Raw genomic sequence first — 25,470 nt, 5'->3', positions numbered from 1 at the left:
GTGTATGTACGTAATACAGGTTGCAGAACTAGATCCTGTGAGAAGCCGAGTGGCTCTTGCAAGATGCTATTTGAGGGTACCCGGCACTGCAGTGTGGGAACCATGAAGCCCTCTGATAGCATCTTGCAGATTTGGGTCCCTAATGCAATATAAAACATATTTGCTCCAGTTAGTGACCTGAGGGCACGCCTTGGCTTAGATTTTTCCCCCAAGCATTTACTGTTAAGTTAATTAAGCATTTAAAAATAACAGTCTCTCACTTCCCAGAGACTCCACATAAATACCACTCTATCTTCTTCTAAGGGCCAGATTTTCTGCAAGGGTAAATCAATACAGTTTCACTGATTGAGGATCTGGCCTTAAAAGTCTATCCAGTGCATTAAAACCAGCGCAGCATGACATATGCCTTGGCAGTAGAACAATTCTCCAGATTAATATTTGAGGGAAATTCGGCAGTTAAAAAAAAAAAAAAAAAAAGCTCTATTTTGAAGTGCTGCCATTTCTTTAATCGGTGCTGACCACCACAGTCTCTCCTCTTGCGAACTGTACAGTTATGGCCGGAGCTTCACTGTCGTTCTCCTCGAGCTTTAGTGCAGCGTTGTCCAAGCCGGTGCTGCCGGGCTGTGGCAAGGTGGTGGGTTCTGCTGTCCGAGTTGGAGTGGAGCAATACAAGATGAAGCCCACCATGATGATAACGAAGGACAGGATATAAAGACCTGAAAACTGGCAGAGGAAAGAAAGAGATGCATTAAGTATTCTCTGATGTAAAAACATGTCAATACTGCCTTGCTTTAAGAATGTGAAAGCTACCCTTCCTTCTTAAAATTATTTTAATGAGGATTATCACCACAATCTGTATTCAGGTCTGAAAACGAAAATTCAACAGCTCCATTCACTGATAGACTCAAGGTACTGGCTGGTTTTCTCTGCATCTCATGCTCATGCCAACGCTGTTGGGCAGGCAGTTTCCTTAGGTCTACATACAGGAATCTTAACAGAGAGAACAAATGGCTGTAAATATGGCGATACTGAAGGATAGTTGTTTACACGCTGTACCCCTAAGAGAATTTTATTTCAGCACAGCCAAGTATTTCAGGTCCTGGCAAGAGATGACTCTCTCCATCCTACTGCAAGTCACTAGAGCAGCTGGTTCTCTGCATAACCATCTGCAGGGCTCGATAAATGTTATTACTGGACCAAAACCAGTTTGCTCTCTGCACTGAGCAAGTCCTTGAAGAGAGGGAGACTGGGGCTCCTTTTACAAAATTGGCATTTGTGCTCTGTTAAGAGTGGCGTGAGGCAAGAGTATGAACTGCCGAGGTACATCAGGCATTTCATTCACTGTTGGAATTTTAACAGGCAAGCGAACTACAATTGCTGAGATTCATCCACCTTGACAGAAAAATAAATGCTTACTTCGTAACACCAGACTCACTAATACAAACAGTTCAAGTTACCCCCAGCCAGGAACACTTTTTCAGATTTTTTGAAGTCCTTCATATTGCCTTTGCCAAACCACATTGATTAAACGGTAGGATGAAGGACACAGCACATCCTACATCCCACTGTCAACATTCCCTAACCTCCTTAGCTTCCTTAGACGTGCTTGAAATATACGTTCTATTTTATGAAGCAGCAGAGCTGGATGAAATGAATGATAGCACCTGGACAGTGGACTCTGATCCAAAAAAGACTGAGGCGCCTACAATTAAGGCATTGCAATTCCTAGCTGGTAGCCACTTGGCTCGGAAACCCTAGGATGGCACCATGCAAAAGGAAAAGCAGACAGAAACACAGTGGCCTTGTGATACGTGCCCTCTCCTCACCTTGCTGGCTGTTTGCCCAGAGGAGCTTGCACTCAAGCGTTGACTCTGCACAGGAGGAACCACCAAGCTCTGAAGATGTCCTGGTGGAGGCAGCAGCTGTGTCCACAGCCCTGCCCATGACTGACCCACTCCCATCAAACAGGTAGAGCTTGGGTCTGTATCAAGGCACCTGCACAACTTCTCCAGAGTGCAGCCTAAGGCCATGAGTGAACACATGCCTTCATGCAAGGACACCTGTCTGGCAGGTGAGACTGGGCAGCCACCATAACTGCCAAAGTCCCTCTCGCGGTGTGTGCAAGGCAGTAGGTGTCTGATCCTGCTCAGAAGTAATTCCCCCGTGAATGGACACACATTCACCAAGCCAGGGTGCCAGAGCTGTTGCAGCGTAGTTGTGATTCAAGGCCTGCCTATGTGTTTGTGGCTATTGACACCGATGAACCTTAACCATGCTGCTCCAACAGACCTACACACCTTTTTTTTTTTTTTCCTCTTCTTTCATTTTTGGGTAGGGCTCAGTGGCCTTTTCCTGGGTCGTCTTCTTTTTTTTTTTTTAAATTTCAAATATTGCAGCAACTTCATTGCTTCAGACCCTTAGTTCAGTTGTACCTGTGCAGCTTATATCCCCGTGCCCACTATCAAGCCTAAAGACTACTTGAAATGTTACTGGAGGACTGTAACTCCACCTAGTGTCTGTATTTGCAGTATACTCCCTTCCATAGGAGTTTACACAACAGAAGCATTTGGAGACCTTTTTTAATATCTCTTGAGGGATTACAGTTACTATATAATGAGCTCATTAGGAACGACCGAAGCAAAGATTCATTATGGAGTAAAAAAAAAACAAAAAAGAGCTCATCAAAACAGGTATGCAAAACTCACATTTCACTTTAAACAGATCCAGTGGGGGCTGAAAAGTTGAGTGTATTACCAAAACACTGTGCTCAAGTCAAAAAATTCATGAATTCGCAGAATCACAGAATGATGGGGGTTGGAAGGGATGTCTGGAGATCATCTAGTCCAACCCCCCTGCCAGAGCAGGTCCACCTAGAACAGGTTGCACAGGATGGTGTCCAGGCAGATTTTGAATGTCTCCAGAGATGAAGACTCCACCACCTGGACCTGATCTCCGCTGTAGCTGCTAGATGTTTGTGAGGCTTCTGCTTCAGAGCAGGGTCAGATCACAGCAACTCAGAGCTGCCCACGGCTCGCCCCGCTCTGCAGCACAGCCTTCAGGGGCTTGCTCTGAAATATCATCTGGTAACAGGGAACACTGAGTGATCCCTGCATTTTCATTTGTAGATTTCTGCATCCAGGCTGCTTTTTAATCCAGGAAATGTCCTGCCTGGTTTCTTTGCCCAGTAGGTAAAGAAACTATATGGTTAACCTGGCAATAAGATTTCCTACTGCTATGTGTTATATTAAAAGCCGTGTCAAAAACATGCTCTCTCAGTTCTTGGTTCCTAAGCTATCTCAGGTCCTCCGATTACTAAAGATGTGGCGTTATTATTGCTCCCCTTTTTGCCACTTCATTGTTTCTAACCACAGGTGCAAGTCCCTATTCTAATAAATATCTGAAATTCTCTCATAATACACCCCCCAAATCTTCTCTAATTCATTTTTCCTTTTTGCTACCAGAATACTGCGCAGTGAGTAACGATCTGCCTCCAGAAAAACCTCTCCCCATAATAAGCTAAAAATCCTGCAGAGGAAAAGTTTATTATATGCCTTCCAAAGCTCTTGCTTACTTCCTCCTCTGTACTATTATGAACATAAATTTGTAATCACTTCTTAAGTTATCTGGGTGCCAAAACATGTTTGAAAGTGACTTGGAAAGGATTTTTTTAATTGTTAGAATGTAAGTATGGTTTGCTTCCTACATTCATTTTTAATAAATGCTTTGTCACTTGGAGCACATTTTGGAATCCAAAATAGGGAGGAAAGCTGAGCTAAGAGTCTCTCGAAAAGGAAAATCTAACTGTAGTCAGATCCTGCCATTACCAGACCTCCACGCTGTAAAATAAATTGGCCCTCATTTTCAGAAACAAATCTGACCTAAAAGCTTCTGGCTCTCCATAACGTTGAAGAAAAAGCAACCACATGGAATAATACAAATTAAGTTCTTAAGCAAAGTTCACAAGCTTCTCACTAAGCCCTTCCAGCCACCAAGCGACTGACTAAATTACTCCAATTGCTGTAACAAGCTAGTTTCCCACAAATTATTCTGGATTAAAAGTGTAGGGTGGAATAAAATCTTTTTAGCACTGTCATTTAGGTTGAATAGACACTACCAAAACTATTTTAGACAGCAATAAAAGTAACTGCCTTTCGGAGACCATACAGAATAATGTATTTATCGGCATTTTTTTTCTGTTCCTTCAGCCTCTTCTCAGCAGTAGCACTGAGAGAGCTTGATTCATCTCCCAAGGCATAATGAACAGATTAAATACCTTAAAGAAAATATTAATTTCTGGAAATCAAGCTAAACTGCTCCTCTCAGACATCCAAAGTCTCTCAGGACAGGGAGATTGAAACTCTCTCTTTGGACACATGGAGAGATGAACCCAATCTAACAGAGTTCCCACACAGGGGTTCCAGCAAGGACTCTACCACTTGAACACCTTGGGAAATTATTTACTATCTCTTAACATTAACTCTAACGTATTCCATTAAGCGTGAAATTGTTTGAAAATCACTATCTGCCTAACGGTGCGATGCTATGTAATTAACTGAGTATGAGTCCTTCTGATTGACATCTGCCAAGGATGAACGATACAAGCTGTGGAAATGTACAAGTGGAAACGATTGTTATGGGGCTTTTAAGAACATTATGCTTTATTTACAGTTTTGGAGTAAAAAATTAACTGAAATTATAGCGAAAGAACAAAAGTACTTACCTTATAGAAAAAAAGGAAAAGCCCAAAGAACAAACTGTAGAGATCCGCAGTCAGAATACCCAGGTTGACCGAGGTTGCGCTGGTAACTTTAATCACTACTGGCATGAAACTATACAGCCCAAACATACACAGGGCAAAGACTGTAAACAGCAATGCTGTAAAACAAGACGACAATTTACTCCTAAGGCATGGAATAATGATTTTAAAGAACACCGGTATTCTTCAGATGCTTTAAAACTATGCATTTTTATCTTTAAGTATAAGGTCTCCTAAAAGATACGGGAATGTCAATTTAAGAAAAACATGGCAAAAATACCTCTTTTTCAAGCCTACACTGTATTGGAAATATTACTCTATCTAAACAAGAAAGTTCTTATTCTTTCCTAGTTAACATAAGAGCTGACTGAAGAAATTTAGAGCCACGTTTCTTAATAAAGTACAGTTCTGCTGAGATCAAAATGTGTCACAAAATCAATTTTCCCACTATTTCATTTAGGAAGGACAACAGAAAAATGTACTTGTGGTGTTCCAGCACCAAATATGTCTCTGATTAAACAGGTTTAATTTTCACTTTTTGCAATTTATTTTGAAAAATTGTTTCATGGTATGTGAAAAATGCAAAACCTGAGCTGAAAGGTTTTAATGTTCAATTCTGCAAACCTTATCTCTTTGCTGAGCTGCAAAGTTTGCAGAAAGTAAATTTGTGACAACATGAATGTTGCTTAATATCCAGAGAAAGAATATTAAATTCCCAGCATTTGAAGTCTAAATGATTATCATTTTCCAGTGTTCTGTAAAAATGCACATCATTTTGTCATACACATACCAATTTTCCAGTTCCATTGAATTCTCATTATCTCCCTATGTTCCACAATGGCTCTAGAGTTAGAGAAAAGATATAATACAGTAAAAAAGAAAAAAAAAAAAAGCATAGCATATTCAACTAGAGAATTAAATTACCAGAATATAAGAAACATTTTGATTTATAACCCCTTAATTTTTTGTTTGAAATTTTATTGAATGACACTGACTCCAACATCTAACAAGCATGAAAAAAGACTTGAAAAATGAAGTGCCTGAAAGTCAAGAGCACTTTTATTTAATTCTTATGCCTTCTTCCCAGGCTTTTTCATCCTTCAGAGATTCAGCTTTATTTGACAGACCATTTGAAGAAATTATTAACTATAATGATGAGAAATGAGGAGCATAAAATTCATTAGATAGACTTAAGCGCATGTGGTCTGTTACTCTAACGTGGTTATTTATAAGAGTATATACGTGGACTCATTTAAAACTGGTATTTAATATGGAAGACCTCCTGCTAATGATTATCTCCTAAACTTTTCCACAGAGAAAATCCATTTAGAAATACATTCCTGTGAACAGTCCTCAGCATACTGACTGTCCTCATGAAGATTTACAAAATCAAAAATACAGCCAAGTATCGTATGAGTTCAATGGTAAGATTTCAGCTTTAGAATTGCTGTAGTAAGAGTAGTGCAAATAAAAAGGATATAGAAGGGATGTTAATCAGCAACAAAAATAAAATTCAAGTGGAAGGACTCCCATACAGGCCAAATGCAGATGTAACAAAGAATTAATTTAATAACAACAACATCATTTCATGGTAGACAAGCAATCATCTGTAGAATATTCTTAATTAGTTTTAAAATAAATATTAGATCCTTACAGCTGTAGACCGCTGATAATAGTCCCAAACAAGCCCACCATTCCTAGAAACTCCACTCTGCTCAGATTTTTCACAATGTATTCCTCACTCACATTAGAAATGGCATACAAAGAAGCACCAAGAAGCACTAAGACATCTCCAATCACCACGTCACTACCTGTACAGAAATATTAATCCACAATAAGGGTAATGCTGCAAACACTTTTTAACTTTCCTTAAAAAGACAAGCAAATTTATCTCTAACATCTCTAGCTCCCTAGCGCCTTCCAGGGTAAGGGGAAAGGAAACACCTCTTGTGCGTGCAGATGAGTGGCTGAGTACGGACTCTGCTCACCTCACCCGGCATCGTCTGGAATGAGCTAAACACAGCACTGAAATCTCATCCTGACCAAGCCACTGCTGTGTAGCCTGGTCCAATTCTACTTCTGCTGACCTGAGGCGCTGTAGGGACATAAGAAAATTCCCAGTTAGAGATGCTCTCCATCTTTCTGAATGTTGCTCCTGCTTTTGCAGCAAGGCCTGATTCAAGTCTTGCTGAAATCAGTCTATTGATTTCAGCAGGACCTGGACTCAGCTTCGAGTTTATGACAGGTCTGAAGTGGGCGCTGCAGATGGGTGGTATCATGTGTCCTGCTGAGATGTATTTATACTGTGCAAATGGGACTCCCTGTGATACAATCACTCATCAAGTAAATGCCATTATGCATCAGCTAAACAGCAAGAGGATCGCTGTTGTTTAAATCCTTGAATTGATTTAAAATTGCCTTCCCTGAGCCAGTTGGCAATCACTAAGAAAATATGTCTGAAATATGAGGGTAAGCAGCAGTAAGGATACAAGTCAAATGTAAATGAAGCACAACTGTCCTAAAGTCTCAGGGAAAGTGGTTTTTTCTCTCTTAGGGCTGAGATACTTGTACCATATAGCATTAAAGCTAAACCTCAGTTTGCCAAAATAACACCAAACAGGCTTATTTCTATGCTGCCTAATGAAGGCAATGCACTGAAATTTACCTTGCCTCACACCCACTGGTTCTGAAAACTCAAAATACTTATTCAAAATAAGATTGCTACAACATGGATTGATGTAGGCATCTGTCAGAGAGAGATCTGCCCTCATCTGCACCCAGCTGGATCCTGGTCCCCAGAGACCAGCCTCCCTCCCAGAGGTCCCAGGAATCCCAGCATCCTGCCCATGTCTCCTCTTGCTCTCCTGTTGTAAGCCCCTGTTTTCCAGGCTGTGGGCTTCAGGGATACGTGGACCATTTCTGTTGGGTCTGTCAAAGATAACTCAGAGCCTGCTCTTAAGTAACTTGTGATTTTCTGTTTGTGCTCATTAAAAACTGCAAATCAGAGAAGTCTGGCTGCCAGCAGGCTCATACTGTGTAAGGGAGAAAAAGTTTGCAGGGAGAGGCAGCATCTGTTATTAGACCATCTCACATGATTAGTATAAGTGAACAAGTTTTCACCAATGAGGCCTTTCATCAGGTCTGATGAACAGCAGCAAAATTTAAGCTTAACACACATGTTGCTCTTTTAAGGTGGAAGAAATAATGCAAATCTACAAGCAAACACATTTCACAGCTCCCTATAATATCAGCATCTCCTCAGCCACTATCTTCTTGGACAAGAAATACAAACAGCAGCATGTCTTCTCCTCTCCTGTCTTAAAATAAATCTATATCCACTCCCCTGCATTTGCTCTTCTTTCTCCTTTGGAAGTTAGCCCACCACAGGAACCGTCTCTCCACTCTTCCCCCCACAATAACGGGCTCCTTACCTTCGCTGTCCTGCCTCCCTGCCAAAATGTCTGCACCCACCATTGTTCCTACACCCAGTAAACAGACGGCAACAGCAAGAAAATGGATCAGCCGGTATCTTGCACGGAGAATGAACCACGACAAAGCCATCAGCACAGGAATGCCAAAACAGTCCAGCAGCTGTGCATACAGAGAAATGGTATGAATTAGAAACCCATCCCAAATCTGGATTGCATTATCCTGAAAGCAAATGATTATACTTTCCGTTGCTACCAGATGTTAATCAAAGCCACAAAACAAGCCCAGTGGATTTGTTTAAAAGAGGGATCAGACCCACATTTTACCATGAAAAGCATTTTTCAAGTGAAGGAGGAGGGGTGGGGGGTCTACTCTCTCCTGGTAGAAAGGCACCAAGAGACATGCATCTCCTAATCAATCTCTGCAGCTTTACAAATGAATGCTGGGATGTTGCTCTGAAACTATGTTGCTCCCCATGACATGACACCATTACAAGGAGGGGGTTCACTGACGTTTCCTTTTCTCCCCAGCAGGTTTTGTCTAGCTTGTCTTTTCACTCCTTCTCAAATCTGTAATTAGAATTTAGGGCTCTATGTACACACGATAAAAATCTGGACATATTGAAGGATGCAAGTGATCTGATTTTACATGCAAGTGACTAGGACAAGAATCTGACTGCAGTTCTGGTTTTGAATTTCTTTCCCCCAGCTGGACCCTAATAAAAAAATAAAAAATAATAAAAAAAAAGAAGATACATATGCTGGGAGCCATGTGCAATGTGCAAAATTGGTAGAAGGAAGGGACAAACAGCTTTCCTAAAGTCACAGAATCACAGAATCTTAGTGGTTGGAAGGGACCTTTGAGATCATCGAGTCCAACCACATTAAAAAAAAAAAAAACAAAAAACACACAAACAAACAAAAAAACACAACACACAAAACCAAACAAACAACACCCCCCCCCCCCAAAAAAAAAAAAAAAAAAGCACCCACCAACTAAACCCCACACCCACAACCTCACAAACAACACCCCACCACAAACCAACAATCCCGGGCACTAGAGCATGCCCTGAAGAGCCACGTCTACACGTTTCTTAAATACCTCCAGGGATGGTGACTCCACCACCTCCCTGGGCAGGCTGTTCCAGTGCTTGACCACTCTTTCAGTAAAGTAATTCTTCCTAATATCTAATCTAAACCTCCCTTGCCGCAGCTTCATACCATTTCCTCTGGTCCTGTCGTTATTCCCTTGGGAGAAGAGGCCAACACCCACCTCTCTACAGTTTCCTTTCAGGTAGTTGTAGAGGGCAATGAGGTCTCCCCTCAGCCTCCTCCAAACTAAATATGCCCAGTTCCCTCAGCCTCTCCTCATAGGACTTGTTCTCCAGGCCCCTCACCAGCTTGGTGGCTCTCCTCTGGACACGCTCCAGCACTTCAATGTCTTTCCTGTAGTGAGGGGCCCAAAACTGAACACAGTACTCGAGGTGAGGCCTCACCAGTGCCGAGTACAGAGGCACGATGACTTCCCTGCTCCTGCTTCCTAATCAGCTCCTGCTTCCTAAGTCAGCTTCCTAATCTTTCGGCTTCGTACAAAAGCACCTAAAAGCCACCAATGCATTTTCATTATTCTGTTAGACCTGACACTCAATTAGCCAGAAGCAGGTAACCCACTCTAATTCACCCATTCCCCAGAAGCAGACACACACAGCAGCTGGAGTTTCGAAGCACTTTGGATCTGTTTGCAGACATGGCCCTGAGCAGACTTACTAGCTAAGTTTCAAGGATGTCTCCACTCCATGACAAGCAGTGACACCGACTTCTCTTTCCTTTCTCCATTGTCCCCTCTCTGTATGTTCCTAAAATCCTACACATCTTTACCTTGCTGTTAGACCCACCCATCTTCTACCCATTCTCCATTATTACAGAAAATATCAAGAGTTAGCTGTGTACTCAATACGGAGAAATACACTGCAGCATAAGATGGGCATAATGTTCTAGAATAACCAAATAATACCAACAACATTGAGCTTATCATAATTGATTTCATACTTAATTCCACAAAATAGACTGTTTCTGAATTTGTCTGGAGAAAATAAAAAAAAAAAAGGTGTATTTTCTGACCTGCCCCAGTATAGTGCCATGAGGGAACATATAAAGGAACAGCCTACAGCAGAACATATAGACTGCCTTCCAAAGACTGCTCACAAATTACTCTCAAATGTCAGCCCTTAAAATTTGGCCTCTTGAAGTCACTATGACATTTTAGGCCCAGGTCAATAGGACTGGGACATAATCATTACAATCAAGACAAGAGCCCTTAGTCCTTAATGGCCATTGCCCACATCTGCCTGCCTAAGTGCACCACTGCAGTCATCTTCCCTGCTGGCTTCTGTTAGTTCAGCCATGGTCCCCAAGGGTTTTAACCAAACTCAAAAGACTTTCATGGTATGTCTGGTTTTACTTGTTCATAACTACACATATTAAAGTCTTACAAGCATAGCACTAAGGGGAGTTAAAGGTTACAGGTTAAATCTTAACAGTCCTCTAATGCTTCCTCATCTATTTGTCTTCACTCACTGGATTGCCTCCAGCTTGTCCAGTTTGTAAAGTCTGCTTGTAAAGTGCAAAAGCACTTGCCTGGATGGTATATGAGACGTTACAACCACCCAAGCCCTAATATGTGATATGACATATTTCAATACGACTTTGCTCTACTAAAAAATATCACGCTGTGAGTTTGTATCTAGTCACAGGCCTTTTTCCTCTATCTTACCCTTAGTCTAGGCTCAAGAAAAGCCTTCTAACATTTCCTCCAAATTTGACTGTTTTGACTACTATCAAACAATGAGAAATATTACAAACATTAGAACGCAAAAATTTTAACCCCCGGTAGTAGACATCTCTTCTACTAATAAGTAAGATTTCACTTCTCCATTAGTTAAGATGTTACAATGCAGCTTTCCAACCTCCAAGCAGTTTTTCAACCCAAACAGAAAGAGAAAAACCCTTTAAAAAAAAAAAATCTTAATTGGGATGTAAGGGAGTAGTACATAATGAGCCAGAAGCTCTTTCAGTAACGCCGGATGGGGCATTGCTGCATCCAGACCAATAACATACTGTAGAGCTACAGCATCCTGGTTAGAGGACTTGTAGCCAGGACATACAGGCACCAAATGATGAAGAACACGTCCCGGTAATCTATTCCAGGGGACAATTATCCTCAATTACAGACAGCAGAAATCTGATTTCCAACTACTGGATCTTGCCTTTCCTTCATCTACTAGGTTACAGAGCTCTTTGGTGGAAAATGCTCTCTTCTGTACAGGATCAAGATCAAAGAGGTGGAAAGCAGATGTAACATCACAATGAATTGTGTCAATGGAACCATTTAAAAGAATAATATTTTTTTTATTTAGGTTTTATGACATTTACAACAGTACTGCGGTACTGATTACTATTGCCAGTAGAGCATCAGCAAACTCCCATCTTATTCAATTCCTCCCTGTATTTTTACAAGGGGAAAAAAACCATAACCTGTTGATTTGATTTACAAATGTTTTCACTCAAGCCAGGATTTGGCCACACTGTTCATAGGAGGTTTTAAAAGTAGGGTGAGTAAATTATTGAAAGATGTTTTAGTATATGGTTAATAAATTATCACAGACTGTTAGAGGTCATCGGTTTGCTTATAATTGCCAGCTCCAGACAGCTTTGTGAGCAAGAAAGCTCAGCAGTTCATCCTGCTTGCTTCCCCACACAGCTCCCTTCGGGCAGCCTCCAGTTGAGCCCCAGGGGCTCATCCTGCATTTTCTCCTGTTGAGGTTAACACTCTTCCATCAGATAGTATTCTGTCAATTGCTGCCCTATAAAATGCCTCGACTTGAATTACGTACAGAGCAAATGCTAATTGTGCCCAATTATATGTTAACAACTGAAACCACAGCTACACTGCTTGTTTTCTGGTTATGAAACATGTGGTCAAACAGCAGCACAGTTAAGTCCTGCCACAAGACAGAGGGATACTTGTAGCAAGAAGTCTCACTGGCACTGCCAAAGCCACAGTTGAACAGAAAGAGTCGCAACTGTAGACCAAAGTCTTTTTCTTTATTTAGAGAGAAATGAGGGCTTCTATCCCCATGTTATCTCCTTAAAAATCTCCCAACCCCTTCCATGCAATGCTAGGATTTGATAACTAAAGGAAAATCACTTTTGCTTTTATGTGCATGTGTGAGACAATACATGGAAGTTCCTTGCTGAGCTGAGAAAACTTATCATTGAAGATCAGTTTCATAGGGCTGAGCTGAAGCTCCAGCCAGCCAGCATTTGAACAGCGATTACCCTGTATTGGGAAGGTGCCATGTACTCCTGCGATGCTTTTATCTTCCCTGGGCGTCCACTCACAGCCTGTACTGCAAACAGGCCACCAGGCTGGGTCCTCTGAACCACAGGTTCTGATGGAGCTGCAGAACTGCTTGCTACTGACAGATAGAAAATGCCTTGCACTAGAGCAAATCACAGATTTTTTTCTGTCCTGCATCTCATTTCTGACAGTGACAAGAAACTGGTGACTTCAGAGAATATGCAAGAAACCTTACTGCAACAGGCAGTTTCAACAAATTTGTAATTACTGAACTGACACTGAAGCATCAGTCTGAAGGTTACCACATGGGAAGAAGGTTCAGCAAATGCTTGAGCTTAGCAACCAGACAGGACACCCAACTCTATTATTTCTTAATTTCTATGAAAGAAATCGTGGGAATAGCTTTACTACTTCTGAGAACTTGGATCAAAGTCCTGGCATTTTCAGCTGTAAAGCGTATGATCAAACAGTGTCTCGATTATAAGCTCAACTTGATCTCAAGACTGAAATGTGTCATTCTTAAAGCTTTGATTTCTTAGGCATTATTTATAAGGAAATTAAAGGCTTAATGAGTCATAACACATAAGTATGAAGTGGAAACATGACAATAATAATCCATCAGGCACATGTTACTGGTCTCCGACTAGTGCAAGGAAAAGTTACTGAAGTTCTCTAAAGAGAGCCCAGACCACAGAAGTTTATTGCTCTACAGGTAATTCCTTTAAATATTAACCCTGGTTACTTTGACTTTGTAAAACACTGACACCTCAACACTCCTTTCCAACTATCAACCAATTCTGTATGGTACCTTATTTTTTTTATTCAGGTAAGCGGGACCATGACCCCAGCCACAGATCCACCATTGGTAAGAGCATAGGCTGGCACAGCTCTGGACACGCTCCCTCCTTGCTTCTGCACCATCCCCTCCCTTGTTCCAGCACCAGCAGCAGCTGTGGAGCCCCACAGGGAGCTGCCTTGGGGGCCTGACACAGCTCACCAATAGTCCAGCAAAAGACAGGGTTTACTCTGACTTTGCTCAGTGCCCTGAGCCAGATTGCTCAAGAGATTTGGCCATGTAAGCTCAGGATCATGCAGTGGGAAGCAGAAGGTGACACTAATTCTTCCAGCAGTTTAAGCCCATGCAGGGTGACAGAGAAACCCCAGCTTTAGTCCTCCTGCTCGAAGAGCTATTTCAGAACACAAGATTTATCCCAGTGCAGCAACGAGCACCAAGCACTGTCATCGCAGAGGATGTTTACTGCTACTTGAGGAGCCTGGCATGCTGACCTCCCTTCCATCTCTTCCAGAGAGGGGCCTGAACTGAAGTGTCATGTCCAAAAGCCGTAGGCTTGACCCCTTGCTGCAACACCAGCTAACTACCAGTATGTCCTCACATGTAGGGTTACGTCTCACAACACCTCTCACAGCTTGTAGGACTAGGCAAGAGATCTACATCACTCTCATCAGCAAGAACCTGCCCTGAGTGAGTGTTATCTGGTCCTAAATCTTTATTTTCCGTCAGGAGAAAAACCGGAGTGGCTGTCAGCAAACTCTCAGAAGTGCTTTCTATCAAAATAATTGGAGTTCAACTCAAGAGCTGGCACTGGGTAACACCAGCCAATTTTCTCTGCTTCCTGGAAATGTTACTCATGATGCAGGATGCTCTTCTCTACTGCAGGGAGAAAATAGGTATTGGAAAGCTTTTTCAGGCTTAAATAGCTTCCATGTCTGTCCTACGAAGCTCTTTTCAGAAACCAGTCCAAAACTGTAATAAAAGCAACAGTTCAAAAAGAGAGATCGGTCCTTACCTGCACACTTGTGAGGGTCGTGTATTGGTAGGCTTTTACAATCATGTAATTGGCTTCAACATCAGCCAGTCCCAAAAAAAAATACTTCCACCACCGCTGTTTCAAAATTTGCCAAAGACTGTCACTGCCTGTTTAAAAGAAAGCAGCGATCAACATGTGTTTTTCTCCAACCAAATGTTGCACAGGAATCTTGCTTCTTAGAAGCATAAATAATACTGACATGTTCAACTTTGGTTGCCCCTACTCGAGAAAGATACAATAACAACCAAATGCAGCCTGGGAGGAGACAATGCACATGGTGAAAAGCATAGAAATTCTCCCACATGAGAAAAAAACCCACAAGACTAGAGTTGTAAATTAATAAGAATAGGAGGAATATTAAATAGCTTCTGGTAAAGAAGCTTGTTATAACAAAGGCGATTTTCCCTAATATAGTACTTGAAACCAAAGAGCACATAATTTTAAACAGATATGAAATGAAATCAAATTAAATGCACGTTTAATCTGTGAAATTAATTTCCATGTGTTATTACGAGGCAGGAATTTCAGCAGGAACTTTAAAAAACTAGGACAAGTATTAAGTTTCTTTAGTTTCAAAATCTGAAAGGAAAATGTAGAAGAGAAAAAAAAAGATGAACCAGAATCTCCCATCCCGTATTTTACATACCAGTCCTAAATGCCAGCATTGTTGTATAAACTAGAAGCAGCAAAGAATAGTTGATAAAACTTTGAAACATTGGAGTATTCACTTGGTATCGTTCTGCTAGATACTGGCTTGTAACAGCAGTCCCACAGATAAACAAGGAGAGCATCTGGCCCAGAATTATCGTTTTCAAAATATGCCTGTGAATATAAAAGACAACACAGTAAGCTTAGAATTAAACATTCATGTTTTTTAAAAAGATATTTGCTAGTTGTACAGGGAAAATGCCATTTTTTATATTGACATTCTATTCCTTTTCTACTTCCTCTCAATGTTGTTCTGATTTACCAGTGAGCAGGGGTTTGTCTACACAGAAGATCTGGTCTAACCTCACGACAGCTGTAAAAGAAGCGAGGCCAGTTCAAACCACCAGTGATGGAGACCGCAATAATTTGGAAGAATCTTCAAGCAGCTCAAGAGAGGTTTTGTCACCCACAGCCTGAGTTAAATCCTTCATCATCCACTGAATCCCATCCTGACTTTGATCAATAGAAATCTGTAATATGGAGATAAGGCACCACTGCCTTCAGGCTCTTCCAAGACCCAAGTCTTTGAAAGTGAGCTGAGACCCTAAGCCGAGCAGTGCTAAGGAAATACAAAAGCATTAACCACAGAATCATAGAACAGCCCGGGTTGAAAGGGCCTCAAAAGACCACCGGGTCCAACCTTTCATGGGAAATGCTAGATGAGATTATCTAGCACCCTGTCCAGTCACATCTTGAAAACCTCTAGCATCTCTCTGGGGATTCCATGACATTTTGGGGAAGGTTGTTCCAGTGACTGTTCTCACTGTAAAAATAATCTTTCTTATAATAAGAATTGTTATAATTAATACTTTTTTTGGATTTTTTTCTGCTATATTCTATCACACCCTGCTCTAATTGAGGATGGAGTTAAGAGCACATTTTGGCCAAAGATCATGTTTGTGTTTACAACTCCTTTTAAGTCCAACCCACAGCTAGCAGGGGGCAAGGCTCATGCTCTTTTAGTAGCAATTCATCACTTTGTATTAAGTGAGCTATTCCAGGTGTTCCTAGACAAACAGAAGTTCGCATAGATTGCTGTGTATCTTTCAGCTTGCTGTCTTTCCTGCCAGTGGAGCTACGCAGATTTGTACCACTCCAGTCTCTTCCTGCCCACTCCATATACACTGAGAGGGGCTCATCTCTGCACAGGGCTGCAAAGTTCACCTCTGATTCATTTACTCTGAAGACTACCGATGAGAATTTAATGGCCTGCACAACTGATTCATCTGTTCCTATTCAAAGTAACCGAGCAAGGGAAGAAAGCATCCCAATATGATTCTGCACCTACCCTGTGTCCACATCTCTCCCTGATGATTTCTGGCAGGGCACCCACGTTCCAGGCACACCACCTGACAGCAACACCGCTTGTTTTCCCAAGGTGGGTGACTTTCACATAGTAAACACCAGCTCACCCAGCTATGCTGTGCAATCCAGCTGTTGGGCAACGGGAAAGGTGTGTTCGGGGGTGCTAAAGCCAACTACAATCATGCAGGCAATCCCTCCTTTTGGAAAGGAGACATCTTCTTTGCACAGATTCTAATTCAGCTGCAGGAATCTCATTTTCAATTCAGCCTGACATCAAAGCTCTTCTGACTTGAAAAATCCTGCTAGGCACATTTTTCTCTCCAAGTCCATTTTGATGAGACAGTAGATCTCTGCAAAGTCCAGGCATGCTGCCCTTCCAAGAGATTCAAACCCTACACTTTGCACGTCCCAGCAACGGGGCACGTCCACAGTGTAAGTATTCAACTATCATGTGACAATCTTGTAAGATAACTTTTACAAGTTATAACTCCTTCTGGTGCATTTCTGGCATTTTTAATGTTGAAGCAAGAGAGACTATGGTTCAGCTAGAAATTTATTGTGGCTACTTTGTAGCACAGTGTTAACTGTAAACAGCGCTATAAAATACATATATGTATTTCATATCATATATGTATATATATATAAAATACATATATATCTATGTATTTGGATTTTAAAAAAAAAGTAAGAAAAACCCCACCCTTGAAGCTACCTCACTTCTGTTATACTGAATTTCTTTTTATTCTGGTCAAAGACCTGATTGCATGATTTGGTGAACAAATCAGCAATGATCATGACACATTCTGGCTGATCATTCTGACTGATGCAGAATTGTCTTTTTACATTCATCTAAACAATTAATTTAATCAGGTGCCATTAAGAAGAATGTAACATAGTGTTGCGGTTTCAGCCGAATTTACCGAAACCAGACCAACAGATGGCCTTTCCACACCCCTTCCCCACCCCTCCCCCACCCCTCCCCAAAAGAGAGAGAGAGGAGAGAAAGGGATAAGGAGATTCAGAAGTTTAGAATGAACCAAACTACTTTAATGAAGAATTAATATTAAAATAAAAATAAAGAAGAAAATAATGAAATAGATACAATATATACAAAACTGTATCAAGCTCCCAGAATGACAGTCACGTCACCGGCAGGCACTGGGGAAGTCCCAGACTGGACTCAGCGACAGATGGGAACTGGATTCCAGCTCTGGAGTCAGGAACACACGGATCGGGATCAGAGGCAGATGAACAGACAGAGTCCTCTCTGGACATCGGCCATCGCAGGAAGAGGGTTGACCCTTTGATCCCTCAGCCTTTATACTGAGCATGGGGCAGATGGGATGGAATACCCCAGTTGGTCAGGTTTGGGTCACCTGTCCTGTCCACTCCTCCCCACCAATGTGACCCCTCTACGCTTTTTCCATTTCTGACCCCCTAAGGGGGCAAATAACGAAATGGGCTGACCTTGGTTGTTATAGCAATAAGTATAAGCAAGGGCCTCCCTGCATCCCATTCCTTGGCATGGAGCACAAACATTGGTCTTATCATTCTGAGAACGAGCAGTTTTCTCCACAATATGCTGTTAATTTCAGACAGTTAGAGGAGGCCTAGCTAGGATGTAAAGTTACAGAACAGAAAATTGGTTCGGTTTTACTTCAAACCGGGACACATAGGTTAACTAAAATTTCTGGGATGAGACTACCTCTTCTTTCAAGCAGAGACAGACGATGGTTCCAGCCCTGTGAACTCTGGCTCCTTTGCAGGATGTAAGATGGCAAAAGACCCATTGAAATTTCAAGGAAGAAATAATGCGGTGAATGGCACATTAAAAAAATGTGGTTTCAGGCATCTAAAAAGTACATATATACATTTTATTATTCAAATAAAGAGTTTCTTGCTCCAAACTTGCAGAATGTATTTCTTCTTTACCCTCAGTGCAGGAGGCACAGAGCAGGCCTTCGGTGATTGATTGGACTGAACTCACCCTGTGCTTGGACTAGCTGGGACAAGGGTGTGGAGGTGGGATCAAACCTCTGCAGAGGTGTGACTGGGCAGAACCACTGCAATTTTTCTGGAGCAAAGATGTGAAGCCTGTGTACTCCACAAAATGGACTGTGCTCATCAATACATTACCAGGAGAGGTTAAAGCTGCCTTGGCTAGCAGAAGTCGTGCTCTCCTGGATGTAAACTCCCCTCCACCCATCTCCTAGGTGGTGCCAGAGAGATGGGCAGAAGCACAGGCAACACTACTCCACAAGCATCTGGCTGATTTAACACGGGCTTCTGCGGGGCAAGATTTAAACATTTTCCCCCCAGGATGTGACTTGCAAGGGGTAGCTTTGCTGCTCCTGAACTGCAGCACCCTCTCTATGGCACAGGCCTGGGCTCTACCGCAGCAGCAAACTGGGCAGTGACCATCTTCCAGCGAGAGGGTGAAAGGGGGAAAATCTGCTGCCATTCCAATTTGCTAATGATTGATCACAGCTTCAACCACCACTTATTAAAAACAAGAAGGACCTGGTTGCCCTCTTGCAGCAGAATAACTCCACTAAGCTCATCCTCAGCTTTACTAAAGTTTCTCCAGTTTAAAGCATCTAGGGAATTATCTCCTTGCATTTTTGCATATGGGAAGAAACACAGGTCCACAATCTACAGAACTGTTTGCTTAGTGTTTTCTGCACCAGCAGTCATGGCTATGTAGTTAATGTATATCTCAGCAGTCCTACAGCATTTACTTCTACAGTACTGAAGGCATCTGACGAGGCAAGCAGGCTTCCTTTGTCTCACTCCCTTCTTTATTTTTCTATCTTTTCATTCAGGGTTGTTTCTTTTTTAATTCTCTCTACTGAAGAGATTAAAAATGTTAAGATCAAGAGAGCCAAATAAAGACACTAGTCACCAACAGTGGAAAGCTGCCCTCAAAAATGTCCTCTGTGAATCCCCAAACACTACATTTCTGGCAAATGTGTGCAAAACAACAGCCTCTTGCCATGACAGCCCCCAGCCCCAGGTGCAGCCTCAGCAGGACGCACCAATGGTTTCCCCTCACACCATTTGCCAAGGTGTCAAAATGAATTTTTTCAAATTGCGAAGGTGACACCGTGTTCCCGGCACAATGCATGGGCTCGAGGCAGAAAGACAGCGCTTTGAACAGGGTAAGATGACCCTCATTAAATGTGGGCTCCAGAGCCCTATTATTTCAGCGCCGACTAAATTCCCATAGCAAATTAAAAAAACTCTTTTACCCTCTGTAAAACTTGAGACCAAACTTTAAATCCTATTGGTTTCATTTTGCAAGACAGTTTCTTATAAGAAAAATGCTTAGAAGACATGAGTTTCCATTCATTCCGGTATTGACATGAGTATCGATGACAGTGATTTTCTTATTAATAATTTATCATCTTTTTTTTTAAATTATATTAATTATTAACTTTTCTGTGCCAGAACTTGATCCTCTCTGCTCTTTTTTTTAATGCATTGGTAAGGGCTAAATCACTTTGGACTCTCAGATGACGCAAGGTAAGCCGTCTGAAATGGCCTTTTAGTTTTATAGTTTGGGTGGGTTTTTCGTTGTTGTTTTTTACTGCTTGGTAGTTGGCTACTAAGTAATTACTCCTCCTCTCCCTTCAGCCACCGTATCCTAGCTAGCTATGTCCATGCCTATGAGCAAAACTAAGAGTCATTTTGGGGATTTTTTCAACATGAAAGTTTGCCACAAATTGGTCTAAAGCAAATTGGTGTTAGACCAATTTGTGCAGCTCTAGACAGAAACGCAGAAGAAAAATAGCCCAAGATATTAAAATACAATCAGAGCCTTTATCTGAAGAAGTCAAAGAAAATCTAATAAGTCCACAGTTAACAATTTTATTGGCTATTATTTTAATAAATCCTATATTTTGTTATTCTTTCATGAAAATAAATACATCTTTTCAAAAATTAAATTTATTTATGTCACTGTTTAAACACTAACAGGCAAAGCCTGACAAAACTCTTCAGATAGCCAGTTTATTTGCAATTCAGCTTTAACAAATGCACCCTTCCTGAATGGGGAGGACACAGACACAGACCATTTCATTTGAATAATCTTATATTTTCACCCGACTGGTTCAGACTGAAGCAATATTCCAACATGACTAGCAGATAGCTCAGGGCAGGAAAAAAGTATTTTTACACACTAACATTTTCAGAAGTCAGTGTTTCAATGTTCTGCTTTGAAACTGAGGTCAATTTAGTTTGTTAAAGGTAAGAAACAGAAAAGAAAAACTAAAAAGAACGACAAACATACTTTCTACTGATTTTACTCAAAAAAAAAAAAACCTGGTTTATTACATGCAAGTATTAAACCTCCGTATGACTCAGGCCTCTAAGAAAGCTGAAGTGGCTGAGCCTCCAGCCCCCCCAGGAGAAAAAAAAAAAAAAAAAAAACAAGGAAAAAAAAAAATCAATTCAGAATCTCAGACAAGACTTTTACAAAGTCAGTGAGAGCTCTTCGTTTTCTTTCAAGTTCCATCAATAGACTCACTTAGTGAAACCCTCTGGCAACATTTTGGCAAAATTACTAGCACAGGTGAGGTTACTGAACAGTTCAACGAGGTTCTATCTTTTCCTTTGGGCATTCCTGACAGGCAGGAGGAATGAAAAGAGAAAAACATAGAACCAAAAAAGAAAGGCAGGCTTTGCCCTCTGGAATAAGCCTCCGCTTGGCCAGCACACACACACCTCCACACAGCCCAGTCGAGAGACTCTAGCTCATGAATGTCCAGGCTGGCAGGAGAGCCAGCACGTCCGATAGCCGAGGGTATCTGATGCAATAGTTATTACAGACCAAATCTAGAGCCTGAAAAAAGCCTTTTAAACAGGGATTCATTTTTTTCCCAGGTGGAAGCTGAAGCTGTAAGTGAACGTTAGCCCTTGCAGGCTGGAAGTCAGAGGAGATAGTTCTGCTGTCACTAAAGGCACCTTTGCGACGCGTTCGATACCTGCACAACTTGGCAGATTTTCATCAAGTTTCCCATGTTTAACCAGTGCTCACATTTTAAGTGATACACTTGAACAGGCCTCTGTCCTAAGCTGATTCAAGGAAGGAGGGAAAGGGGATATTGCTCTTCCTGGACTGCATACCTTATTTCAGCTATTTTGTTCTGTTATCTTCTCTAGCCCCCATGACCTGTTCTTCGCAACAATATCAATAAGAGTACAGAACAGATAAAAGTACAGAAAAATAGGAAATAAAATAGGAAAACAGAAAAAATATTAAGTCAGAATTACTAAAAAAATCGAGTGTATGTGCATATATCATAGAATAATGGTTAGAGTTGGAAGGGACCTTAAAGATCATCGAGTTCCAACCCCCCTGCCATGGGCAGGGACACCTCCCACTAGAGCAGGTTGCTCAAAGCCCCATCCAGCCTGGCCTTGAACACTTCCAGGGATGGGGCATCCACAACTTCCCTGGGCAACCTGTTCCAGTGTCTCACTACCCTCACAGTAAAGAATTTCTTCCTAATATCTAATCTAAATCTCCCCTCTTTCACTTCGAGGCCATTACCCCTCTTCCTATCACTACACTCCAAGATAAAGAGTCCCTCCCCATCTTTCCTGTAGGCCCACGTTAGGCACTGGAAGAATGCTATAAGGTCCCCCCGGAGCCTTCTCTTCTCCAGACTAATTACACTGTCAGTTTAACAAAATCAAATACATCACTGGTTAGTTCTACACTGCTGTCGGCTGATGCGACTCTCCGCGCTCTCACACGGCAGCAGTTCCAGGCTGCAGCTTGGCTGCGCTCCCACAGCGGCCCCGATATCAGAACATCCTCTTCACGCAGCCCCTCCACCGGCAAAAGCCAAACCCCTCCCGGCTGCCGGTCTCGCCTCTGCCCGGGCCCGGATTGTCTCCCCCTTCCCTTCCTCCCGGGTCCGGGCCCCGGCGTGCGGGGAGGCCGGCGCCGCCCGTCTCCACGTGGAGGCCGGGGGATGCGGCGGCCGGGGACTCACCAGGTGCAGAGCTTGGCCCCGAGCAGCGCCAGCAGCCGGCGACGAGGGGCAGGGACGGCGGCGGTCCCGGACGGCGCCTCGGCCCCGGGGGCGGCGGCAGCAGCGGGCGGCGGGTCCCCGGCCGTCTCCATGCCGCCACGCTGCCCCGGCCCTGCGCCCGCCGAGAAAGGAGGGCGGGACGGCGAGAGGGTGGGAGGGAGGAGCGGCGGCAGCGGGACGGCGGAACAGAGCTCGGCGGTGGCGGCCGAGCCCAGCTTTGTGCCCGCCGAGGGGCCGCCCCCGGGAGGGGCATGGCTCGGCTCGGGGCGGGGGGGACGGAGCTCCGCTGCCCGCCCCGGGATGCTCCGCGTGTTCCTTCCCCAGCCCCGCTCCGCAGGTGTCCTTCCACCCGCGGGGCGCGGGTGAGAGCGGAGGAGCAGCAGCACCCAAGGGTTGCTCCAAAAGCCTCAGTGAGAAGTTCACTTACCTGCTCTCCAGCCCAGGCAACCTGCGGGGCTCCCCGGCAGCAGCCCCAGCCTGGTGGCCCGGTGCGGGTGCCGGCAAGGCCACTTCGTCCCTGCTGGCTACGGCTGGCCTGGTACGCAGGCAGTTTGGGTCTCATCTTTCTTCCAGTTACATGAGTCAAAGTTGCTCTAAACCCTTAAGTTTCAATTTCTCCCAGCTTTGTGCACAGCATTGAGCTCCTCTGTCTCTAAGGCTTCAACTCCCACCTTTCCGCTGACGACTCCCAGGATTTAGCTTGTCCTGTTTTTCTTCACCCACATCTCAGCCAAACTCACCGGAAGAACCTGGTGGCATTTTGCATACCCTCGTGTTTTTTTTTAATGACTGTCACTTTTAATGATGTGTCATGGGTGATGGAATCAAACCCCAGAGGCGCCTCCGGCAAGAGCAACCTCCTGCCCTCCTTGGGTGCAGATGTTTGTCACTGTCCTGGCTGTGCCAGCATCCTCTCTGCCACAGGACACTGCTTCCCTCTGCCCTCACCTGCTCCCCATGCAGCACCAGGGTTTGGTCTTTCTCCCCTCAACACCACAATGGGGGTTTTTTTCAGACACGTTTTTTCCCGATCGCAGTTCTCTCATTCAAGCTGTGTTTATCTCCCTTTGTAATTACTCAAATTCATCCTTGTAGGATTTGGTGTAGGAGCGTAAAAGAGACACCACTCTGTCATTTTCAGGTCACCTTTATAACTTCATGTGCCTGCCAGTCCCTTTTCAGCAGAAAGGTGGATTTTAGTCTCCCACTTCCCAAGGGCCAGGCCCTAACCATTAAAGTATTGGCTACCTGGGAGGGGACTGGTCCTCAAATTCCCTCTTTGACCCTGTGAGCGTGTGATAGTAAAGCTGTAGGTCAATACGAGAGAAAAGCTGTATAATTATATGTCTTAAAACAGCATTCATAAATATACTTCTATATCTATATATATACACACTCATTTCTATATTGTATTGGGATTTTATGTATTTTTCCTTCACTTATATAACAGAATAGTTTATGGAATTTTTTTTTTTTTTTAATTCCTAATCCAATAAAAATCCTGATGTGACTCCCATGGGAAATCAGTCTGTCAAGACTAGTTTCAGTGTTGTGATAGTCAGGTCATGCTGGTCACAAATTTCCATAACCTAAAATAAAAACAAGATCAAAAAGAAAAGGAGCAGAACTATCAAACTCTATGCATTTCATCATATCTGTGCTCTACAACTCTGGTACTATGATCTTCACCTTTAATTTTATTTATCCTATGCCTGCGATCTGCTGCCGATTCTCCAAAGATGGAGAATTGTGTCCTTGGTGTTTTTTGTCTCCATTTCAGCTCAGCTTTTGGAATTCCTTGCTCCAGATAGGCTGCAGCAGCCTCACACCAGAAAGCCTCTGCCAGGCTGGGGCTTTACACCAGAGCTGCTCAGCTGCAGAAGGATTGCAGTCCCAGAGGGGTATCTGTGTGCTGCAAAAATATGAAACAAAGTACTAAGAGTTTAAACAGGCAAGGACTTTAAAATAAAAATAAATAAAATTTGAAGGTTACAAAAAAAAAAAAAAACCAACAGCAACAATTTTTAAAAGTGCCCTTTGTTAGACTTTGGGGACTAAGTTCATTTCAGAGTATGATAAACTTTGCTATCTCAGGAAATTTTTATGGCTTGCATACAACAAGGCCATGAATGCAGAGATATCCAAGATGTCTAAACACGACTTTGTGTTCAGCTACTCCTGCTCCAGGCAGGAGTACTTCTACTACTACGTAGCTTCTACTACGATTCGGGGTTCAACCCAAGCGTGACCATGGCTGCGTGTTTCTGGGGTTTTGTCCCCTGAGTTTGCCTGGTGCCGCAGCGAAGCGAGGCGGCTGTCTGGAGCTGCCTGGAGCTGCCTGGCTTCGGAGACATCCTCCGTTCAGCCCAGAACTGGTGTTTTCCCTCCCCTGTGCCGTCTCACCAGTGGAAACTGGGGAGTGCGTGCATCAAGTTTGGATGTCCTCCCCCAGACAGGAAAACTCTGTTCCCAGTGCTCTACAAAAGTAACTGATTTCACTGGTTACTGTATCTTTTCCACGGTGAGTGAAATCCCTGGGATCGACTACTGTTTATCTGCAGGCAGGATGGATTTGGATGCATAATGGGTCTCCAGACTAGAAGGCATATACCTCTTTTTTAACTTAGAAAATCTGTTGACAAAGAACTATTAGCAACACATCCATAGAATTCTTTAAAAATGAATTCTTTGTATTCAAAATTTGTATCTAAATTTCAAACAATTTTGAAGTGTGATTGAAAGGAACTAAGAATCTAAATATTTCTTATAGTTGGTTACCTTCTAGAATGATTGAATCATAGAATCATAGAATGGTTTGGGTTGGAAGGGACCTTAAAGATCATCGAGTTCCAACCCCCCTGCCATGGGCAGGGACACCTCCCACTAGACCAGGTTGCTCAAAGCCCCATCCAGCCTGGTCTTGAAAGATAATCCAAAAGTAACAGCATAGCTTTTTTTTTTGCTGCTTTTTTAAAAAACAAAACAAAACAAAACAAAACAAAAAACCAACAAATAAATTACTTTTTAACTGAGAACAAATAAAAGA

General features: G+C 42.8%; 1 protein-coding gene across 1 annotated transcript; it reads right to left on the bottom strand.

Moving 5' to 3' along the window:
• Positions 1-504: 504 nt before the first annotated feature.
• SLC35F2 (solute carrier family 35 member F2) lies at positions 505-22,516 on the bottom strand. The gene is made up of 8 exons (XM_074153187.1): positions 22,386-22,516; positions 15,020-15,195; positions 14,353-14,480; positions 8,188-8,347; positions 6,411-6,567; positions 5,547-5,599; positions 4,721-4,875; positions 505-723 (listed from the first exon to the last, which is right to left on the bottom strand). Exons 1-8 carry the CDS (start codon positions 22,514-22,516, stop codon positions 505-507), a joined length of 1,179 nt encoding a protein of 392 aa, XP_074009288.1.
• Between the last annotated feature and the right edge of the window lie 2,954 nt (positions 22,517-25,470).

Source organism: Numenius arquata, chromosome 1 (genome assembly GCF_964106895.1).
Source record: "Numenius arquata chromosome 1, bNumArq3.hap1.1, whole genome shotgun sequence".
In the NCBI taxonomy this organism is placed as follows: Eukaryota; Metazoa; Chordata; class Aves; order Charadriiformes; family Scolopacidae; genus Numenius; species Numenius arquata.
Note: the sequence above shows the minus strand (reverse complement) of the source record. Positions and strands in the feature narration are given on the sequence as shown.